The sequence below is a fragment of the Oryzias melastigma genome, linkage group LG13 (assembly GCF_002922805.2).
Source record: "Oryzias melastigma strain HK-1 linkage group LG13, ASM292280v2, whole genome shotgun sequence".
In the NCBI taxonomy this organism is placed as follows: domain Eukaryota; kingdom Metazoa; phylum Chordata; class Actinopteri; order Beloniformes; family Adrianichthyidae; genus Oryzias; species Oryzias melastigma.
This window is the reverse complement of record NC_050524.1, coordinates 12,429,678-12,450,028: the sequence shown is the minus strand read 5'-3', so window position 1 is coordinate 12,450,028 and position 20,351 is coordinate 12,429,678. Positions and strand designations below refer to the sequence as shown.

Below are 20,351 nucleotides of genomic sequence, written 5' to 3'. Positions count from 1 at the left end.
GTTTCCATGGCAACTAGATACATTAGCCAAACTACTATATCGCCTATTTGTCGATACTTATATGAAAAGTTTGACACAATTTCTTTTAATTTAAGAAGAAATAATATATATTTGTTAAATTTATATATAAATATATTTTACTGTTTTTTGAAACCTTATTTGATCTACTTTGGAGACAAACGAAGAACTTATTTTGTGTTCTCTAAATTGCTTGCTAACAAGCTAGCAAAGCTCTCAGGATGACTTCCACTTGCAATACAGACGTTTTTGGACAGCTCAGCCAGTTTTGGTCCATGCTGGACGACCTTAGTGAGAATGATCCTGCAGCTTACCGCAAACTAACGGAGGATCTGCAGACAGGAGGTAAACACAGAGTGCAGCCAGCGCTCCACTCCACTGTGTGCACCCAAACACTGGTAAGTTATTCTGCTGACACAAAGCTAGACATTAGCTAGATACTTTAATCACGAATGAGTTTGTTTGTTTGTTTGTTTGTTTGTTTATTTATTTATTCACACAAAAAGATTAGTCTTATTTATAGAACACAGCTGAGTGATATAGATGTTGTAAGCTGTGGAATAAATAGTGATGCATTTTATAATTGGCTTTAAAAAAAACAAAAAGCATTTGAAAAAATATAACTTTAAATAGATCTTAATTGATTAACAGAGAGGAATGGCCTAATTCTGTTTCAAAAAAGAAGTATTCCAATAAAAAAAATAGTTATTCCTATAGTTAAAGGTGAAGCAGATGCTACCTTCAATGTTGGAGTATTGTTTGTTTGTTTGTTTGTTTGTTTGGTTTCTATCAATCAGGAGTTTTAGGGTAAATTAAGGGACATGAGAAGGAACATAGGCATTTAAAGAGCATAGATCCACTAATACATCAAAAATAGACCAAATAACAACTCTTGTGAGTGTTTTCCTCTGATGATTTTGTTGTTAACCACAAATTAAAAAGAGGTCTTTCGCATCTCAGTGTGGAAAAAGAGAGAGGTTATTCTTCATTATCTCGTTACCACGAAAAAGCAAATTTTCTTTTCTTGTGATAACAAAATAGTGGATCTCATTATGAATACAGAAAAGAAACACTTTTTGTTTGGTGTCTTCTTTTGGACAGATAATCTATAATATCAAATATGGAAGAAAATGTTCTAAATAATGAAATATAGACAAGAATCAAGGTAAGGTATAAAAATAAAAAAGAGAAGAGTTAAATCTAGCCATACTTAGATAGTTAAGTATATTTAAGTAAGTATAGTTAAGTAATTCCTATCAATTTCTTAGAGTAAATAAGCTACTGATAAACTCAGCCAATAAAAATTGTGTTTTTAACAAATTATTGTAGAAGTTTTCTCATGCTGGAGGACATAGATAAAATATTTTAAGCTTAAAACTACATTTCTGAGTATTGTTTTATTTAAAATGTAGTGTAGGAAAAAATCCTGTTTGGAAAAGTGGGCGGTCCACTTCCAATCAAATACATTAACGTCTTTGTTTTCCTCGTATCATCAGTCCTGTCATCAGACTGAGAAATGTACGGCTAGATATCTCCAATATTGCTCGCTATTTATGTTACATAAATAATGTTAGTTAATAATGTCAGTAATGTTAGCTTGAGGTTGTGAGAGGCTGAAAACTAGCGGATGGGCTCGTAAACAAGGGGATGATGGGATATCAGTGGAGGCTTACATCTGTGGTCCCGACCGTCCTGCGCATTATTTCTGATGAACTCCTGCTACTCTGCAGAAAATATGCATTAAGAAATGTCAATGTTTCTGGATTTAAACTTTATAATCATAATTAAAAGAGAACTTGGAATGATTTTACAATAGATACAAATAAAGTTGGAGTGAGACCTTAAGGTCATTTTGGGGACAAACCGGTTTGGTGCATACTTGCATCAATAAGCTTCGAGGAGTTTTATAATAATAAAATCAGATTTAGGATATATTATATATTGCAGCTTATTTTTACTTATTCTTTTTTGTATTTTTGGTTGCTCCTTTTCGGGGTTACCATGGCAAACCATCCATCTTCCATCTAATTATATCCTCACTATTCCCACTTTGACTGTTGCAACAAAATGTAATTTAATTATTTAATAATAACATATTTTTAGGGAAAACTTTAGATTTTCTAGAGTTCTGTTGTCATCAATGAAGTTTTTTTTTCTAATTGTTGTTGGGTTGACAAAGTGCCCAGCTGTTTCATCTTTCTCTGGCGCTTATTAGATGATCTTACTTTTTTTTTTTTTTTTTTTTTATGTAAACCTGTCAGGCTGCGTCAATTTATAGCAATGACACATGGCGTGTTGTGACAGTTTCTGAACAGTACATCTGTGTGCCTCTCAGGAGCCACAAACTGGCTTGCTGTACATTAATATATGCAGCTGGAATAGTGTGCCTGAGCCTCAGGATCCAAACGGTCCACTCCCGATGTGTGCAGGAACACTGGAAACCGGCACCAAAGAAGGTCGGGGTAAGCCACAGACCTGTTGTTTGTTTGTCGCACCAGCCAAAAAAAACATTTTTCCTCTGCAGGTTGGTATGCCGTGCTGGATGTGGCATTTAATCCGGCAGCACTACGGGGGACAAAGGAGGTACCAGACATTAACAAGGTGTATTCCGTGGCCCTGAGCTTTGCCCAGCAGCGGCATGGAATGCGGTTATCTCAGGAGTACACTGTTGTCAGCTGCAGCCCCAAGAGTCGCTCAGATGACTTGCACCGTCGACTGGGCTCACCAATGCAGTCCAACAGCCCCAAACAGCCAGAAACAGGTAGAAAAGAGAGGCCTTTCGCAGTGGTAAGCCCCTGAGGCCCTTTATGTTGTACCCAATGTGTCTTTCCTGTGAAGGTGCATGATCTGTCACCTCTCAGCAGTTTCTCATAAGCTGATCTTTTTTTTTTTTCCTTTCCAGCCAGCCTGACTCCAGCTGCCCTCCTTAAGCAGATCTCCTCTCTCCAATCAGAGAAGCGTGACGAGAACTCCACAGCCCAAATTATTTTCGGATCTGAGCAGCGCAAAAAAAAGGCTCTGATCCAAGTAGTGTCCTCCACTTTAGTGGAGCCCGAGAGGCCCGAGTACCACCTTCAGGTGAAGAGCGATGCAGCAGGAGTTCCTCGCAGCGTGGAGCTGACCGTGGAGCTGCCAAAGGTGCGCTCCGTGTCGGAGTGCCAGCTGAGCGTGTCTGAGGTTAGCGGTCGCGCACTCCCCTGAACAGTTCTAATAAACCATTTCAGGTCCCAGCATGCATCAGCGCATAGCTGGATGCCATAAAAAATATATATGTAGTTCTGCGGTGTACTGAGCTTTTGCAGTACATTGACCCCTATGCTGCTCTGCAGGAGGATGTCCTTCTGCAAGTGGAGGATGTGTATTATTTGCTTCTGGATTTGCCGGAGAAGGCAAACGGAGACACGGCTTCTGCAATCTTCAACAAGAAGACGAGGAGGCTGACAATGAAAGTGGATCTGGTGTGAGTCATCACCCCCACAGGAAAAGCAGAATGTAGAAAAGAAAAGATCCACATCTGATGATGAAAATATAGGAAACAAAACAAAAGATCACCTCAAACTTAAAGTCCCACTCCGATCATCTTTTGATCTATTTTAAAAGCATCTTTTAATTATGATAGTCTTTTTTTCAACCACTTGTCGTTTAGGACATAGTTTCTGCAGAGTGGCAGGAGTTCATCCTAACTCTACTCCTGATTCAGCACTGTTTGAAAAAAAGAAATACTAAGAAATTCAATTTTAAGCTTAATTTCATCAGAAAAACACGCCACAAACAAACTTTAGAAAAAGAAACTCCTCTATGAATAATATTCAGGAACATTTCTGTGCATTTATGAGTAACTCTTTGGACTTAAAGGACCTATACCATGCTTTTCAGAGTAAACTATATCCATATATGTGATCATATATTACCTTTGGACCAATAAAGAACAAATGATTTACGAGATATGAGTTATTTTTGTGAAAAAAGCTCCAAAAGTTTTCTGCCTTTGAAGTTCTGCTTCCCTTCGTACACAAATAAAATGATCAACTCATTTTAGGACTGCTAACTAAACTGTGGGCGTGTTGGTGGAGGTGTACACGGTGTCATTACTGCAGACAAGGTTCAATAACCGTCACAGACGTTGATTCATGCAATAATTTATGTTTATTAAAACATCAAAACAGATGCAGAATAACATCACTGTTTGGCAATCTGGAATGTTGTCAGCAAAGGCTTCCATTTTGAGGTTTGTTAGCAGCCTTTATGTAAACTGAGCATTTACTTTTTAAATAAAATTGTAATTTAGCTTCAAACAATGTTTAATATTCATCCTTTTCATTAAAGTGTTTCCTAGAAGTCGATTTTTGGAAATAAACATTCAGTCTGAGTTGTCTATAGAAACATTTGATCACCTTTGGCACTTGTTAATCGTGAAATACTTAATATTTTACCGTTTTTTTTTTTATATTGCACCACATGTTGTGTGTTTCTTGTCTAGTGAGAACAGCTGAGGTTTGTACTGTTGTATTTTGGAGCCTCATCTGCGCTCTCCGTGGTCCTCCTCCACCCACGCTACAATCTTCCCCTCCCAGCCAGGCACAACTGCAGAATCCTGAAACACCTGAAGACACAACATCCAACATTTACATACCTGGGAGACTCTTTAACATGCACGATATTCGAGCGAATGCATCTACATATCTGCTTGTATTTATTTTCATTTTCCAGCTGCAGCTTAAGAGAAAAGACTGTAATTTTCCTCCTTCGCCTACCTCCTCCTTCACCGTTCCAAACTCTGGGTCAAGGGCCTTAAAGTGGTATCTGAAATTGCCTTGTCTGTCCACGGCGGCCTTGAAGTCCCGGAGTGTCACTTCACCCAGCCTGTAAAGCAGGCGCTGTCAGTCAAAAGCGTTCTGCATTCATACACCCCCACATGTGCTCCTCTAACATAAACAGTGAGGAGGAGCATCGCCGCTCTAACCCAGACAGCTTTGTTATGTTCAGAAATGATCCATTTAGTACACAAAGAAATAAACATAAACACGGCAACATAAACCCACCATTAAGTGTCATTTTATTCACACCTTTTCGGGATGTTAATCAGGAATGGAGTGAGCGAGCGGTCTGTGAAGTAGAGCACTTTAGTGGAAACAGCCGCGTCTAATCCCGGGCTGCTGTGGGAGTGCGCCATTTCTGGAAAAAAACAACAACCAGGTGAAAAAAAAAAGGATTGTTATTCATAATCAGAGTCTGAAATGACTGGAGCCGCACAGCAGGTAGTGACGTCTCCTTGCACTGTTATTTATCGGGACAATTTGATTCAACAGCCTCAGCTGAAATGTTGCACACAAAATAAAACTCCGAACAAGGATTTGTTTTGTCTTACTGGAGCTCGGTGGCCATGAGTCACGGTCGGTTGAGTTGGCTCTGCGTCCCGGCGACCTAAACTCCTCCTAAAGGAACAACAAATGGTAAACAGACGAGTGTGACGAGACGTCATGTGAGGCGTAGCCGTGCGTACCCCTCTGTCCTGCCTGCGCTGCGATTCCAGGGAGTGCAGCCGGTCCATGAGGCTGGAGACGCCCTGCTCCAGGGTGTCCAGCGTGTGATGCTGAGGGTCATGTCCGGAGAAACTGTCCCTCAGACTGCGGAGAGCCTCCCTGACCAGCTGAAGCTCCTCCCCCTGTTAAAGATGACCTCATATAATACATTTTAATATATAAAACATGGTTACGAGTGTATGTTCTCTACATCTCCATCCTTTTGACTATTATTTTTTTATTTATTGCAGCTAAATTTTACAATGTCAGGCATCAAAGATTTATGACCTTCATTTTTTTACTTTAGTTTTGAAGTAAATTTGGAACAAAACTCTTTGCTCTCCAGGATATAACAGCAAACTATGTATTAGAAGCAAGAATGACTGTTTTTGTCCTTTTTAGTTTAGAATCTATGATATAAAAAAGTATAAATAATAGAAAAAATAAAGATGAAAGAAAAAGGAAATCATATAATAATACATAATATAGGGTAACCGTGAAACTATTGTTTATCAGAGGTAGTGTTTACTAAATATTTAACCAGAAAAGTACCAAAATGATTTAAAAATATATTTTTTCCCTAGTAAAATATTTTTTAAGACCCACTCTGATGAAAATAGTGTTTTTAACATGTTCCTAAAACCTTTTTTGATGATTATAGGACGTGTGTAAAGAAAATAAAGTATATTTTATTCAAATTGTTGTGAATTAGGAACAGAAAATGAAAAAGAAAATCATTCTTGAAACCTTTAGAAATACATAATTAGGGGTAAAAAACAAAAATCCTAATTGGTTTCCCTTTTTTTCTCTCACTTGCGCAGCTCTGTGACGGGAAATAAAACTTTTTGCCCACTGATTGCAGGAAAAATCTTCAGCACACATTTGTGACCCTGACAGGCTCTAGTGGGTTTTAAAAAAGTGAAATTATTAATATATTTCTGTCTAAGTCAGTCTCTCTTGAATTCTGTTTTCACACCACATCAAGGCACTGAACAAATAAGAATGAACTTCATATTAGATTTAATAAATGAGGTGCTTCTGTGATCCCATGGTCCCCATGTTCTGTCTTTAACATCTTTCACAGCAGAATGACAAGTGTTCAGTTTTCAAATTTGAAATTATTAATGAAATTTTCAGATAAAAAAAAAAAAAGTTTTAATATTTTTTTTAATATATCTGTTGTTTATATTTATGAACAGTCAAAAATTAGGAGAAAAGTTATGGAGCTATAAAATTGGGATTTTTGTTTTCCAATTTTAACTTTACTTTTGTACTTGTAACTTTATTTTTATACTTGTACCTTTATTTTGTTACTTGTAACTTTACGTTTGTAATTGTAACTTTAGTTATTTATTTGTAACTTTACTTTTGTATTTTTAACTTTACTTTGTACTCGTACATTTACTTTGTACTGTAACTTTATTTTTTAACTTATAACTTTACTTTTGTACTTGTAACTTTATTTTTTAACTTATAACTTTAATTTTGTAATTGTAACTTTAGTTATTTACTTGTAATTTTACTTTTGTATTTGTAACTTTACTTTGTTCTTGTACCTTTACTTTGTACTTGTAACTTTATTTTTTAACTTATAACTTTACTTTTGTAATTGTAACTTTAGTTATTTACTTATAATATTAATTTTGTACTTTTAACTTTATTTTGTAATTGTAACTAGTCATTTACTTGTAACTTTAACGAGTACAAAACTAAAGTTACAAGTATAGAATTAAAAGTTACAAGTACAGAACAAAAGTTACAAGTAAAAAATGAAGGTTAAGGTCTAAAGTCCCAGGTCTAGGTCCATAAAGGTAATAAAGTTTCAAAATGTCAAGATTTTTAAGGTTAAGATTCATATTTTAATTGCTAACACCAAACTTAATGTAAAATATCTTCTTATTTCTCACAATTTCAAACTTTTCAAAACCTTGTTTGATTGATTTATTATTTTCCTTTCATTTTCAAGCACCAAACAAAATAGTTAAATAAACAAGATAAACAGAACGTTATACATTTTTTATTAATTTCCACTATACATACACATTTAAATATTAAACGTGTTATTATTATTTATCACTATCTATATAAGCACAAGACTTAAAGAAAAAAATCATCTTAACAAGACGTGATTGTCCCTTCATCCCAATGAGCTTCTCATCTTCTCATTTTTATGCTTCCATAATTTTTCAGTCTGTATTTTTTTTTTTTTTATTGTGCAACATTTTTACTAAATTTGAAACTCTCTTCCATGTTATTCCATAACCTCACCACAGACATACTTGTTTGTGTTGTCACTGACTAATATTGTATGGTTTCTTTATCTAAATGTGTGTGGAGACAAAAAACAAACAAACAAAAAACAAGTGTCTCCACTGTTTGCAACGTTTTGGGTAAAAACTTACTGGCGCGTTGTGCTGGAATGATGGTGGAGATGTTGACATCACTGAGTCTCTGAAGCTTCCACTTTCACGTCTGAATGACTGTGAAATGGAAACATTATATAAATAAAGGTGAGAAAATGACACATTTTGTGAAATTGGGCCTAAAAATGCCAAAAGAAAGAATAAAATGGCAATTAAGGAAAAAAAAAAAAACAGAATTGTAGCCTCAGAGCGGAGTGTATGGCCTTAAATGTTGCCCTAAAACGTGTGACTCACAGTGGTGCTCCAGGTCCCATGTTCTTTAATTATGACTGTGAACACTGAAGCGTTGTGCTTTATTTTCAGTTTTTCCTCCCCTTCTGTAAGCAAAGCTCACTGGTGCAGGAAATGCATACTGACCCACTGCAGTGAAGGCAGACTTCAGCTAATGCAGCATTTACTCTACGATGAGTAATGCTTAATAATAACTGCAGTGTGGATTTGGATGCATCGCTCTTCCCTTTGCAGCGCGGCTCTGTCTTAATGCATCGCCGGTTTTCCTTTTCTTTTTTTGTCAGGGGGATTTGTTGACAAAAAGACAAGTGAGTGCTGTCTGATGTGAAGTAGCATGTGACCCCAATCTAAAAAAAGGCTTCACAAGCATGGTCATTAAGATGCAAGATTTACATTCAAGCAGAGACTGTAGCAGAAATAATTGAACCCTGTCAAACAGCATACCCGTCCATGGCTGACTTCGTGTGCTTTGTGCTGAGCTTCTTCATGCTTTTGCTGCAGCAGAATTCTCTCTTTCCTTCCAAACTGTTGCTTTTAAAAGAAAACGGATGACAAACAGTGAGGAGAATACTCCAGCATACAATTTATAAAATAAAAAAACAATACCTCATGTTCGTTAAGTAATTTGTCCCTTTCGCTCAGCTTGCGTTTGAGCTCCTCCTGCAGGGAGACATGTTTTTTTTTCTGAGACCCGTTCTCCATTTTGCTCACGTAAACCTTTCACCCAAGGGTCAAGCAGGCAAAACATTTTCTTCAGTCAACAGGAAATCATTTCTTGTCTCACGTTTTCTCTCTCCAGCTGATCTTTGGCCATGCTGCACCTCAGCAGATCCTGCTTTAGCTGCAGCACAGCGTCCTCCTGCAAAGCCAGACGCTGCTGCAGGGCATCCTAATGAGAGAGGGAGATGAGGATCAAAGTGGAGGAAGATCATCTGCCTCCACCTGCTTTGACAGCATCCACACACTCTGCTCTATTTTAATGCATTTATGTTTGTCTTTTTTCTATTCGGAAAGAATAAAAAAAAATTGTTGTGTAAATTAGTTTACACTGACTTGTAATCTAATTTAATCTAAAACTACAAAATAAGAGTACCATATTTTTCAGAGTATATGTAGCGGTTTTTGGATTGTTTGCCTCAGGGTGTGACTTAGGGGCAACTTGTACGAAATAAATAAATAGCAACAACCACTAGAGGGCACTGTAGATGTGTGTATCAGTTTTTGCTACTGAGAGCAACACTGAAGAAGAAGCATCACTTAGTCATAGCAAGAGGGAGAGTTGTTATCGCTGCTCAATCTGTAACGGCTACCCAATCGGTTCTATGCATGCACAAATCTTACATCAGTTCCTCTTGTCGTCAACATTGCGACAATTAAGTAATATGAATTATATTTACTCCCATAATTTGCATATTTTTGTGTGATTGTTGTTCCAATATTGTAAATTTTGTAATTCATTAAAAAAATAATAAGAATACAAAAAAAGATTAGCTCCTAGTAGCATTTCCCAACATTTGTGGCTACCTTGCGACTGTCTGAGATATTTAAAGAACAGATCATTCTGAGATCGCACACTATTTGTTTTCTTCAACAATAGAGAGCTTACCCCGACTAAATGCAAAACTATATTATCGTATATTGTTGTCTTTACTGAGGATGAAGATCTTAAAGATGAATGATAGAGTGAATACTTCACAATTTTAGCCACTCTGTTTTTATTTCTAATATGTTGGCAATCGGAAGTTGCCCTGGAGCTACTGCTTTTGCAGCCAAATTAACCATTAATAAAATGACGTCAAACGAAACACAATAAGAAATCATTTGCACATGCCTGATACGGATCAGGTAGACCCAGCCATGCGGTCCGAATTTGCACATGCTCAGTAAGGATTGTACGGTCCTGATCCTTAACATGTATTTTTCTTTCATTTTTTTTGTCAACATTTAAACACAATTTTTCATTATAAAACACTTTTAAGACGGTGTTATTAGCATTTCAAGACATATTCTGACTGTATCATTCTTTAGCGGAAGTAGACAGATTTTCGCGCAAGCTGGGACAGATGGGGTAGCTGTTACAGATCGGGTAGCTGTTACAGATCAGGTAGCAACAATTGTTCTTAATTGACACAGACAATTAAGAATTCAAGAATTTTAGTGATCTGAGTTTGTATTTACGCTCCGTCCGAATCCCCCCCTACTCCCTAACTACCAAAAAAACGATATAGTTGCAGAACTGCCTTATGTCCTGGATATAAATATGTGCTCACTATTGTTTTAAATGGCAAGACGTCTCCAATTTCATGAAATGAAACCTAATGAATACAGGAATTTTACAAAGATTATTTATGAATCCACTGTGTTCTGATGAAGAAAACCTGGATGGTTAATAAAAGAAACTAAAATACTTATTTTCCACACAAAAAAATGCATTGTAGTCTATATCTGATAATCTAGTGAGCATTGATGCACACTGGTGTTTTGCAGAGACTTCTGGGAAATTTTTAGGGCATTGGATTTTGGAATTGTAGGTGGAGCTCTATAGAATGTCAAATGCACCATATGGAGCACTAAGTAGTGTGAAGTGAAGGAACAACTATAGAATTTAATTGACTTGTTAGCATGTTCTTTATGTTAATAATTATTCATTTGTTCTGCTAATATACTAGATTCCTCCAATGTTTAATGAAGCTCTATAAAGTAAAGCGTGCATAAATAATCAGTCCAGTTTTGTTGCTCTGTTACTTTGAGGAAATGCCCATTCTTTTTCCCGTATTTATATTAAGTTTCTCCCAAAGCATAATCTATGTATTATTTTTTCCTCTTTATTGTGTATTTTTTTGTCAGCTGCGACTTATACCAGTGACTTATAGTCCGAAAACGAAAGTAATCTGTTTACCTTGATGGCCTGAATGTGCCGCGTCTCCTGTTTGTGTCTGAGCAGCTCCCTCTGAAACAGACAGAGAGGAGGAATCTGATCAGAAGGCTGTTCAACTACATTGATCTTAAACAGTTACTGCTGTACCTTGAGATCAAGGGCTTCCTCCGTGCTTTGGTCCAGACGACTGCGGATTAGAACCTTCAAAGGGAGAGTGCGAGCAGGATAATTAGAGATAAGAAAAGTGTCGGAATGCATCTAGAGGAAGTGACAGCACATGACAGGGAGCCCCTAAATGAGAGGGAATCATCTGAGCTCGGCGGCAGCTGCTTTACAGACATCTTTGCAACTACAAGAATGGTAGTGGACACTTAAAAAAAAGGAATATTTTCCTAAAGTTAGTGAGGGGGGGCTGTACAGTACCAGTTGGTGATCCGTGCTTGCCCGGTTCTCCCCAAAACCCATGGATCCGTCCTTGTCGTCTTCAGGGAGGACGCCTTGCAGCAGCAATCCCTGAAGTTGTGACACAAAAAGAAAGACGTTTTACATTTTTCAGTTATATTTCAGTGTTATTTTTGTGGATGTCCACAAGTTTCAATGCATTTTGAATTGAAAATGTGAACACTTTAATGATTTATGAGCAGTAAAACTGTTGTGCAGACTTTTACAGGTGCATTTGGTTAAAAAATGAAACCCCATCCTCTTCACGCCTAAAAAAATATTCTTCAGTGCAATATGTTGTGAATTAGCAACATAAAGCGTGAAGGAGTTAAAATTATATGTTTACCATAACTACCTCAAAGAATACTAAACACACTAAAAACTGATTATATATATTCGTGCACATTAATAAAACATGAAAGAAATTCCACTTTTGCACACTGCACATCTGAGTAAAGTAGTTATAATATGATGTTTAATAATGTCGGACTTTAGTAAAATCTTATTAAATCAAAGGTATTACATTTTCTTCATATCTCAAGAAGCCAAATGAGGCAATTCAGATTTTTAGTATAGATTTTCGATTTTTTTTTACTTTATGTCAGAAAGCTGGGTAATTAGGAAAAACTAAGTCAAACTTCATAAGAGCAGCATAAGAAAAAAAAGAAGAAAACTTTCACCATCAAAAAGGCAGTAGAGTCAATATTTTTTCCTGGATTCTTTAATCCGAGTTTTCACTCTGGGGCCTTTTTCCGTTTCCCTGAGCAGCGAAGAGTCTGAACTTGGGGTGAACAAACATCTACTCCCGGTAAGATTAAAAAATGAACGATTCCAATACCGAAGTGTCTTCTGAAGACGACCCTTTGACCCGCCTCGCGTTGATGGACGGCACCAACGGATTCTGTGAGATCACAGCTGATGTCTTTCCTCCCTGGAATCGTGTCCAAACACATCCCAGTGCTGCGGGCTGCTAAAACATCCGCTCTGACGGAGACGGCTGCACTTGCTGGGGATCGGTTGATTTAGGAGCATTTGACTGCAGCAAAACCTTAAAGTTTTTGTTTATCAGAGATTGTGTTGACCAGATATTACCAGAAAAAGATTTTTTTGACCCAATTGTAAAATTTTAAAGACTTTTTCCAATGAAAACAGTGTTTTTGTAGCATTTTTCTGATCATGGAGGACAAAAATAAAGAAAATTAAACTAAATATAGAATTTTTGAGTATTTGTTTATTCAAATCATTATTCAGTTCATTCTGGCGAGCGTTTCCACTCAGTTAAGTCTTGTGGTTTCTTTTCACGGCGCATGTGTGTAGACCCACAGCAAGCTGCTAGCTCACCATGTTTCACACCATTACCAAAGATGGTAAGGAACGTTTGCAGTTCCACCACAGACCAGAGGTGGGGATCTTGAGGTACCTCACGATTCGATTATAATTCAGGAGCCAACAATTTGATTATGATAAAATATTAAAGCATCACAGATCTGCATTTTTCTTCTCTACTCCAAGACACTAGACCAATATGACTTACTTTTTTTGCACCAAAGACAATTTTTAAGTAAAGACCAGATCAGTGCACTTAGTTAACTTTAATTGAAAACTTAAAAAATCTGACATGAAAATATTTCATTTAATAATCAAAAATCTTTCACAGCATCAAAACGGAAAAATGTTCCCTGAGCTCATCAACCTTAATGTTACGTTTTATCATCAGACCAGCTTTACTGAAACGCTCTTTAACTCATGTCAAACTAGATAAATTTAGATTTTGCAAATTTGTTGTGTTCCTGTATGTGACATAACTTCATTTACTGGTTTTTAAAGCTCTGTGTCATTTCTCTTTTACCTGCAGCCGGAACACCATCCTCCTGGCCTCCTGCATCTCCTTCTCCAGCTGCTCCTGTTGGGCATCCAGTTGCTCCTCCCAAGACTTTTCCTCCTCCTGCCCGTTGTACCCAAGGGAGGGACATAATCCACAAAGAGACACCTCCTCTGAGAGCAATAGAAACACATTTTGTTGTTCCTTTTTTTTTCTTTCTTAACATTGATTGGACTTTGGCTGGACACGAGCGGATGTGCAGCCGACCAACCTGGAGCAGATTTCCTCTCTGTCGGCTCCGATTTGTCCTGCTGGGCTCCCCCCTGCGTCTCTGACCGCTCGTGCTCTGCCTCCTCTGCAGCGGTGTCAGTCGACTTGGTGACGACGTACTCCTCTTTGGGGGAGCGAGCGGGGCTGGCTGAGCTGAGGCTGAAACAGATGGTGGAAACAGACAGGGATAAATGTGTTTATATCCTGCCAAATGAGCAGCAGTAAACAAACTGAGGCGCATAAAATTGAGATTTACACTTTAACAACACTCTGAAGAGCACCAAATCGAGAATTAATCCCATCTGGGCCTAATATTTTACAACCAATCAATTTCCAAGCCCAGAATCCCTGTTAAAAATAAAAAAACAAGTGTCAACGACAAATAAATGCAGATAATAGAATTAATAAAAACAAAGCTGAGCGGATTTTTAATCCTGTTGAGAACATGCAAAAAAAGAAGAAAGTGCATGCAACCCTCTTTCCCACAGGAAATTCTTTGCATATTTTTCATCCCCGTTTGGCTTTCATTTTCAAAACAACCCTCTTGCAAGATGAATATTTTTTTTCTTTTTATTGTGCGTCTTTTGAAGATTTGGAAAATGTTTTTTTGTTTTTTTGAAGAGCATCTCCAGCCAGCTGCCATTGTTACTCTGGGGAGATACGATTTATGTCCTGTGAACATTAGAAGAGGTTCTTGCTTTTCTTCTTTGTGTCGGCACGCTACAACAGGTTCAAACTCGGAGCTGGAAAAACGATTAGAATTTATCAGGCTGCTTTTGAGGCTAAATAAGCGAAAAAAAAAAAGTAAGAGCAGCTTTGAGGCGGTCTTTAGAAACCGCAGAATGTCCTGGAGGGGAGGGCTTTCCTTTTCTTTCCTTTACAAGAGCACAGCTAAAAAAAGAAAACACGTCTCTGCCATAAGAGATGAAGCAAGATTTCAACTGTAGCCAACGTATCTACTCACATTATTTCTTTTAAGCACTAAGCATAAAAAGACAATAAAAATCTTTGATTGTTTGCCACTTTGGAGATTACACTGCTTCTGTTTGGACCAAGTTTCAACATTCCCGTTCTCTCCTACCTCAGCCAAACAAGCCTGGAGGGATCTGGAGGAGAAGTTGTAGTTATGGAGGAATAAACGTTAATGCCTACTTGGTTCTAAAAAATGACAGACTGATCCTGGTGTTTAATAGATGCAGGATCGAGATGATCCTTTCACCATAAAAACTGCAATTAAAACAGGAAAAATATTTAGGACTTGTGCGAATTATGCAGGAAGCATGTAGTGAAGTCGAATGGGAATTTTTCGGATAACAGCGACTTAAAAGAGGAGAATTTTAAACTGGTCATTTAATACTTGCAACTATTTGAGTTGTTACTTTAATGACATACATTTTATTTTGAAAGGGTATTCTGTTATTGAAAGACAGGAGCTGAAGGAATTTTTTGTGTTAGATATTTGTGAGTGTATTGACACATTTTTTGCTTTAAAAATGTATATTTACTTTTCTCACCTATGCTTAAAATTTTACATATCATCTGATATAATCTGGTAGTTTAAAATTCTTCAAAATAACTGACAGAAAAATGAAATCTCTTTCGTCTTGGTCTTCTTTAGTGTTTTTCCAAAGAAGTTGCTTCCCTCTAATCCCACGATTGCGCATTAGAATCACTATCTGGAGCTAAAATGAGGGTAAATGAGTAATTCTGTTACATGAACAGAAATCCAACATACGGAATTAAAATATCTGGGTTTAGCCTGGGATTTGCTACAGATGATCAGAGCATCAGATTAACCATGTTTGATAAGCATGCATGCGGACAAACTGTTTGCACTTCTCTGTTAATGAAAGACGAACCCTGAAATGATTTGAAACTGAACGATAAAGGTGAGCAATGAAAATCTGACATTGATTTATACTTTGTTTTCAACAGAATCATTTTAAAAGACAAATATTCAATAAAGAAAATACTTAACGCTGCCCTAAAAAAGAAGAAGACAAGAATATTTGACCACAGGAACACCTCTAATCATTGCTCCTCCCCTTTTCTACTTCCTTGTAACTTCCTGGATCAGATGTGATAAATTAAAAAGACTGATAAAAAAAATACCCAAAACAACTTCCAAAGCCATCTTTATGCTGTCACTTTTTGTTTGCAGAACAAACAAAAAGAAAACACAATCCCTACTGTGAAGCACGGAGGAGGTTTTGTTATGGTCTGGGGAGGCTTTTCTGAATTTGGTCGAGGGTCTCTTTAATCCGTGAAATCACAGGAACATGAAGGCATTGTGGAGCCAAATGAGCTACAAACCCTGATCTAAGTTATTTTTATCATCTGAAGAAGGAGATGAAACATGACACCTTCAAAAGAACCCCTTCAAACGTGGGACAAACGGAGGAGTTTGGCCTTGAGGACGGGATCTGCATAGATGTGGAGAGGTTCAGAAGTCTCACTGAGGATTATAGAAGGATTGCGGAGAACACCTTCAAAGGTGGGACAGATTTGGTGAGGTGAAAATGTGTGAGGGCCAACCAATCAACTTTTAACCCTTATAATAACATTAAATGTAGAATGTAGTTTCATCACATTTTTCAATTAAATTTCTTCTCATAGAGCAGAAATACATTTAAATATATATTTACAAAATTACAGTTAATTTTGTATTTGAAGTCTAAAAATATTTTTTGACACACTAGAGCTAACACAATGGTTGTGTCCAAATTCCCCCCAATCACTATATAGTACACTATGTAGCCTGTTCGCCATTTTCTAGTGCTGTCCGAAGATACTAATTCCAAAATTGAATGTACTCGAAATTTCCCAGAAGTCTAGCGTCCATCGATGCTCACTAGATTAGTCGATATAGACCACAATGCATTGCGGTCCAACAATTTCGAAAAAAAAAAAAACTGTTTAAATGCAATATTTGAAATAAACCAAATGGTTTTAGAGTAAAATTTCAGGAATTGCACATGCTTAGCTTATCAAAAATGTGGCAAGGACCAACAGACAGCACTTTTAAAGCCCCAATGTATAGAGGTCAACACCCAAAAAAGTTCATTTAGTGTTTGGCTACCCTTAGAAAAATCATTTAATAGAAAACAATATTTTTAAATGTAACAAATTACAGACCTTTTGTTAATTGATCCTACATTTAACTTTTTAAGGTGTAGAGATGTAGACTATGACCGGCGCGGACCAATCACGGCTCACTGAGGACGTCTGGTGTCAAAATGGCAACTGATATATCATGGAAAAATTGTGACTGAATTGACTTTATTTGGTTGGAACCGGAAGTAAGTCATTTTCTATGGGTGATGTCAGACTCACTATGTCCGGTTCTTTATATACAGTCAGTGGTTGCCCTGCTTTGTGTCAGGATTTTATGCTTGAGTTTTTGTGGTGCTTTTGTCATGTTCTGTTTTCCCTGTCAGTCTCACTACGTACATCACCCACAGCTGTCTTCATTTAGTTAATCAACCTCAGTGTCCTAAGTGTTTTCTGTTCATCATGGTCAGGTCATTTGCTCTGCTCTCTTCTGCTTTGCCACCTTTGTGTTTCTCCATGATTTTTATCATGGTTAAGTTTATTTATTAAATGTGTTAGTTTCTGCTAACAAGCCTGGTCTCCTGCGTTTTGGGTCCCACATCATCACTCTATGACAGTTGTAAACACAATAAATTATATAATAAAAATTGTACAAATTGATCTGTAAACTGAGGTAATCAGGCGTTTGATATTTTATTACATATTATTGTTAAATATGTAGCAGAAATCAGAGATGTTTATTTTTTTCAAGCATTTTGAAGCCAAAATTCTGGAATGAACCAACTAGTATTATTGTCATATACATGTTATTTTAGGATAAATTGTGGGTTTTTTCTCTCTTTAAAGGTGGGCATTGTAGACCACCTTTATATTTTTTGAAAACATTCGTTTTTAATAATAAAAAAAAAACATTTGTGATTGTTAAAATTATGTTTTATATTGCTAGCATGCTACATTTACATTGTAGCTATTTTATAAGAGCTACATTAGCTAAAGAAATTATATTCTAGCATTTAATCATATAATTGTATACTAAATGTTTCTCTTTTTTACCCAAATAGAGTTTTATTTTATTTTTTCAAAAGCAGGTACCAGCAGACAGACAGGCAGACGGGCGTTGCTAGGCAATGGCCTCGTGCAGACACATTTGCGGGACACACCCACACCTTCTGCTATGTAAACACCGCACAAAACCCTCAGTTTGGAAGTCGTGCGTAAAATAATTACAGCAGTAAGATTAAAATATGAATGAATGGAGATTTCGAGATCCAACAGATTTCTGCTTCTGACGCATTCAGGCGTTATTGATGGGAAAAACAGCATCGTTGAAGAATCGATCAGAGTGGCAGTTCTTACCATTTCATCTGTTTGGCTCCCATGCTGGTATTTATAGGCCTTAAGCCCCCATCCAGCCGGAGCCCTGCATCTGGGCGATGCCCCGCTTCTCAGTCATAACCGCAGCACCGGAGGCAGCGGGGAGGGAAGCAGCAGCGGGAGCACGCGGAGCGGCGCGCGCAGGAGCCTCCGCCGTTCACGCACACTGTGTTCAATCACAAATAACAGCACGGTCAAATCCTCTCCGGCGGAATATTCCTAAAACACAAAGCTCCAAATCCAAATGAAAACCGCCTTCCCAAAGCCCTGCCTCCAAAATCATTACCGAGGCTGAGTCCAAGCTGGCAGAGACGGAGGCGCTCAGCAAATCCAGAGACTCAGCCCGCCTGGTTGTTCATTGCACCCGCATGATGGCTGAGCTCACAAGCACATTGTTTTTTGTTCTTTGAGAACAAGAGCTGATGCAGTTCTTAGACACCCCAGTCTCTCCTTTTTTTTATTCCTTTCTTCCTGTTCTTCCTCCCCCCTCAGCCTCTTTCTGTTCTGCTTGGCTGCACATGCTGCCGTGGCTCCTTCCTGCAATAAGCTGGGATGTCAGACATGGCTCAGCCTGGGTGTGTTTACCCTTCCCCCCTTCTCTTCGTTTCTTCCCCCTCCTTTCCTGGGATGCATCCTCCTTTCAGGAGAAGGAGGGATATTTGGTCTAATTAGGGCTATATAAATAGGGATGGGCCAATATCATTTTTTTACCGATACAGATAATCGATATTTCTCCTCCAACTGTGGCTGATAGCCGATATTTGTCGATACCAATATTAAAGTGTCTACGATACTATGCAATCCCATTATATTTGACCTTTTTGACATACAGCAAGTATCACTCTATAAATGTGAAAATATTGACAACAACAACCGGATTACATAATTATGCAAAACAGTGAAATGAAGTAAATAAGTAGGGGTGGGATTATATAAGTTCGCTTCTTCCTTCTCCTTTTCAAGCAATCAATCAAACTCTACTGACTTTAGTTAATTATCACAAAAAAATAAAGAACCAAATGTGACATAAGTGTGTTTTATTTTTCTATTCTCTAATCAATGCATTTAATTGTTTCTGTAATGACTTTGTGTCCTGTATTTTCAGTCTATGCTTGAAATAAACCAATCAATCAATATCTTAAAAAAAATGTACTGACTGGCAGTAGCTATAAATCAAGCTTTCCATCATCAGGGATCTATTAGGAACAACAACTATCCCTGACAAATATAAAATGTACATGAAAACAGTCAGAACAATTACTGACTATGGCTGTAAACATAAGCTTCCCAGTATAAAAGTTCTCTATATAGGAACAAGTATCCATTTTAAAAATAAAGTGTTTTTGAAAACAGTCAGAACAAAATCGGTGGATATTTTTAGAATCGATCTGATACCGATAAATTCAAATAATGCAAATATCAACCAATTCTGGCACCGATGTATCACCATCCCTGGCTGTAGTGATTCAATTTAATAATGATTGTGATTGCTGATATAATATGGTCGATCATGATTCATTTTTAACAATTTGATTCACTGACCTAAAATTGAACGTAGTATGACTAAGAGATAAATGAGTCCTGAACAAAGCAGGTGACGTTTTCCAGATTCCTTGTGTTGCAGGTGATGTACCCCACCTTTGCCCAACAGTAGTCGGGACAAGCTCTGACAACCCTGTGACCCTGGAAAGGATATAGCAGGTTAAGAATAGTGATGGATCACGGAACCCTACTCTATGGTGACACGTCTTTGCAAAATTCAAAGTGTTTCCACACATTCGACTGTAATGATGGCTTGATAATTTTTGCTGCCATCACATGTGTGTTGTCTGAAGTGATGGCACTCGGCCATTTTTATAATAAAGTAAAATAAATCTACTGTACCTAAATCTAAAGGTTATATTTCAATATCAATAAAGCTTTATTTCATTTTGAAACAATTGGTATGGATTCTATTGAAGACCTCATTCCAATGAAAACATTGTGTTCTTGGTGTTTTTAACGTGTTCTTGTATCATTTTTCTAATGATGGAAGAGTATGAAAAAATTAATATTTTGGCTCCAATTTGGCCCATAAACTCCCTGCACCGTTCCATTCTGATACATCCACCTGTAGACAACTGGATCCATGTGTATCTTTGTTGTCCTCTTCTGAGCTGGTGTCGGACTCAAAATTCTCCGGCTCCAACATGGCTCGCCATTTTCATTGCACCACTAATGGGGGGCTGTAAGTTAGCAGGAGAATGTGCAAACAAAGGGTTGATGGGAAATGAGCATAGGCTTACTCTGGGACAAATGTCCTGTTCACAAGTCAGATGCAA

The 20,351-nt window shown here is 37.4% G+C and overlaps 2 protein-coding genes across 5 annotated transcripts; one reads left to right on the top strand and one right to left on the bottom strand.

Annotated features, from left to right (window-relative positions):
- The first annotated feature begins 34 nt into the window (after positions 1-34).
- Positions 35-9,235, top strand: pih1d2 (PIH1 domain containing 2). 2 transcript variants are annotated; one of them, XM_024277152.1, is made up of 6 exons: positions 35-416; positions 2,354-2,480; positions 2,543-2,779; positions 2,921-3,195; positions 3,348-3,476; positions 8,994-9,235. In XM_024277152.1, the coding sequence occupies exons 1-6, from the start codon at positions 240-242 to the stop codon at positions 9,033-9,035; spliced, it is 987 nt and encodes a 328-aa protein (XP_024132920.1). In that variant the 5' UTR covers positions 35-239; the 3' UTR covers positions 9,036-9,235. The 2 variants fall into 2 exon arrangements, with proteins under 2 accessions (XP_024132920.1, XP_024132921.1); XM_024277153.2 differs by having other exon boundaries at positions 36-416; positions 2,354-2,474.
- Positions 4,146-18,599, bottom strand: dixdc1a (DIX domain containing 1a). 3 transcript variants are annotated; one of them, XM_024277150.2, is made up of 16 exons: positions 18,317-18,599; positions 18,013-18,196; positions 13,607-13,764; positions 13,363-13,508; positions 11,496-11,585; positions 11,220-11,273; positions 11,094-11,144; positions 8,979-9,083; positions 8,801-8,854; positions 8,639-8,719; positions 7,943-8,020; positions 5,522-5,683; positions 5,387-5,453; positions 5,085-5,193; positions 4,773-4,881; positions 4,146-4,621 (listed from the first exon to the last, which is right to left on the bottom strand). In XM_024277150.2, the coding sequence occupies exons 2-16, from the start codon at positions 18,033-18,035 to the stop codon at positions 4,538-4,540; spliced, it is 1,371 nt and encodes a 456-aa protein (XP_024132918.1). In that variant the 5' UTR covers positions 18,036-18,196; positions 18,317-18,599; the 3' UTR covers positions 4,146-4,537. The 3 variants fall into 3 exon arrangements, with proteins under 3 accessions (XP_024132918.1, XP_024132916.1, XP_024132917.1); XM_024277148.2 differs by having other exon boundaries at positions 8,639-8,725; positions 18,317-18,598; XM_024277149.2 differs by having other exon boundaries at positions 8,639-8,725; positions 18,013-18,598.
- Positions 18,600-20,351: the final 1,752 nt, after the last annotated feature.

Bases quoted from the DNA above. Each gene is read 5' to 3' on its own strand.
- pih1d2 (XM_024277152.1), top strand. From the start codon at position 240: ATGACTTCCACTTGCAATACAGACGTTTTTGGACAGCTCAGCCAGTTT. The intron at 3,196-3,347 runs GTTAGCGGTCGC...GCTGCTCTGCAG, and splicing joins GCCAGCTGAGCGTGTCTGAG to GAGGATGTCCTTCTGCAAGT. The intron at 3,477-8,993 runs GTGTGAGTCATC...TTCTCTCTCCAG, and splicing joins TGACAATGAAAGTGGATCTG to CTGATCTTTGGCCATGCTGC.
- dixdc1a (XM_024277149.2), bottom strand. From the start codon at position 18,035: ATGGGAGCCAAACAGATGAAATG. The intron at 8,021-8,638 runs GTATGCTGTTTG...TCCATTTCACAG, and splicing joins ACGAAGTCAGCCATGGACGG to TCATTCAGACGTGAAAGTGG. The intron at 5,684-7,942 runs GTAAGTTTTTAC...CATCTTTAACAG, and splicing joins CATTCCAGCACAACGCGCCA to GGGGAGGAGCTTCAGCTGGT.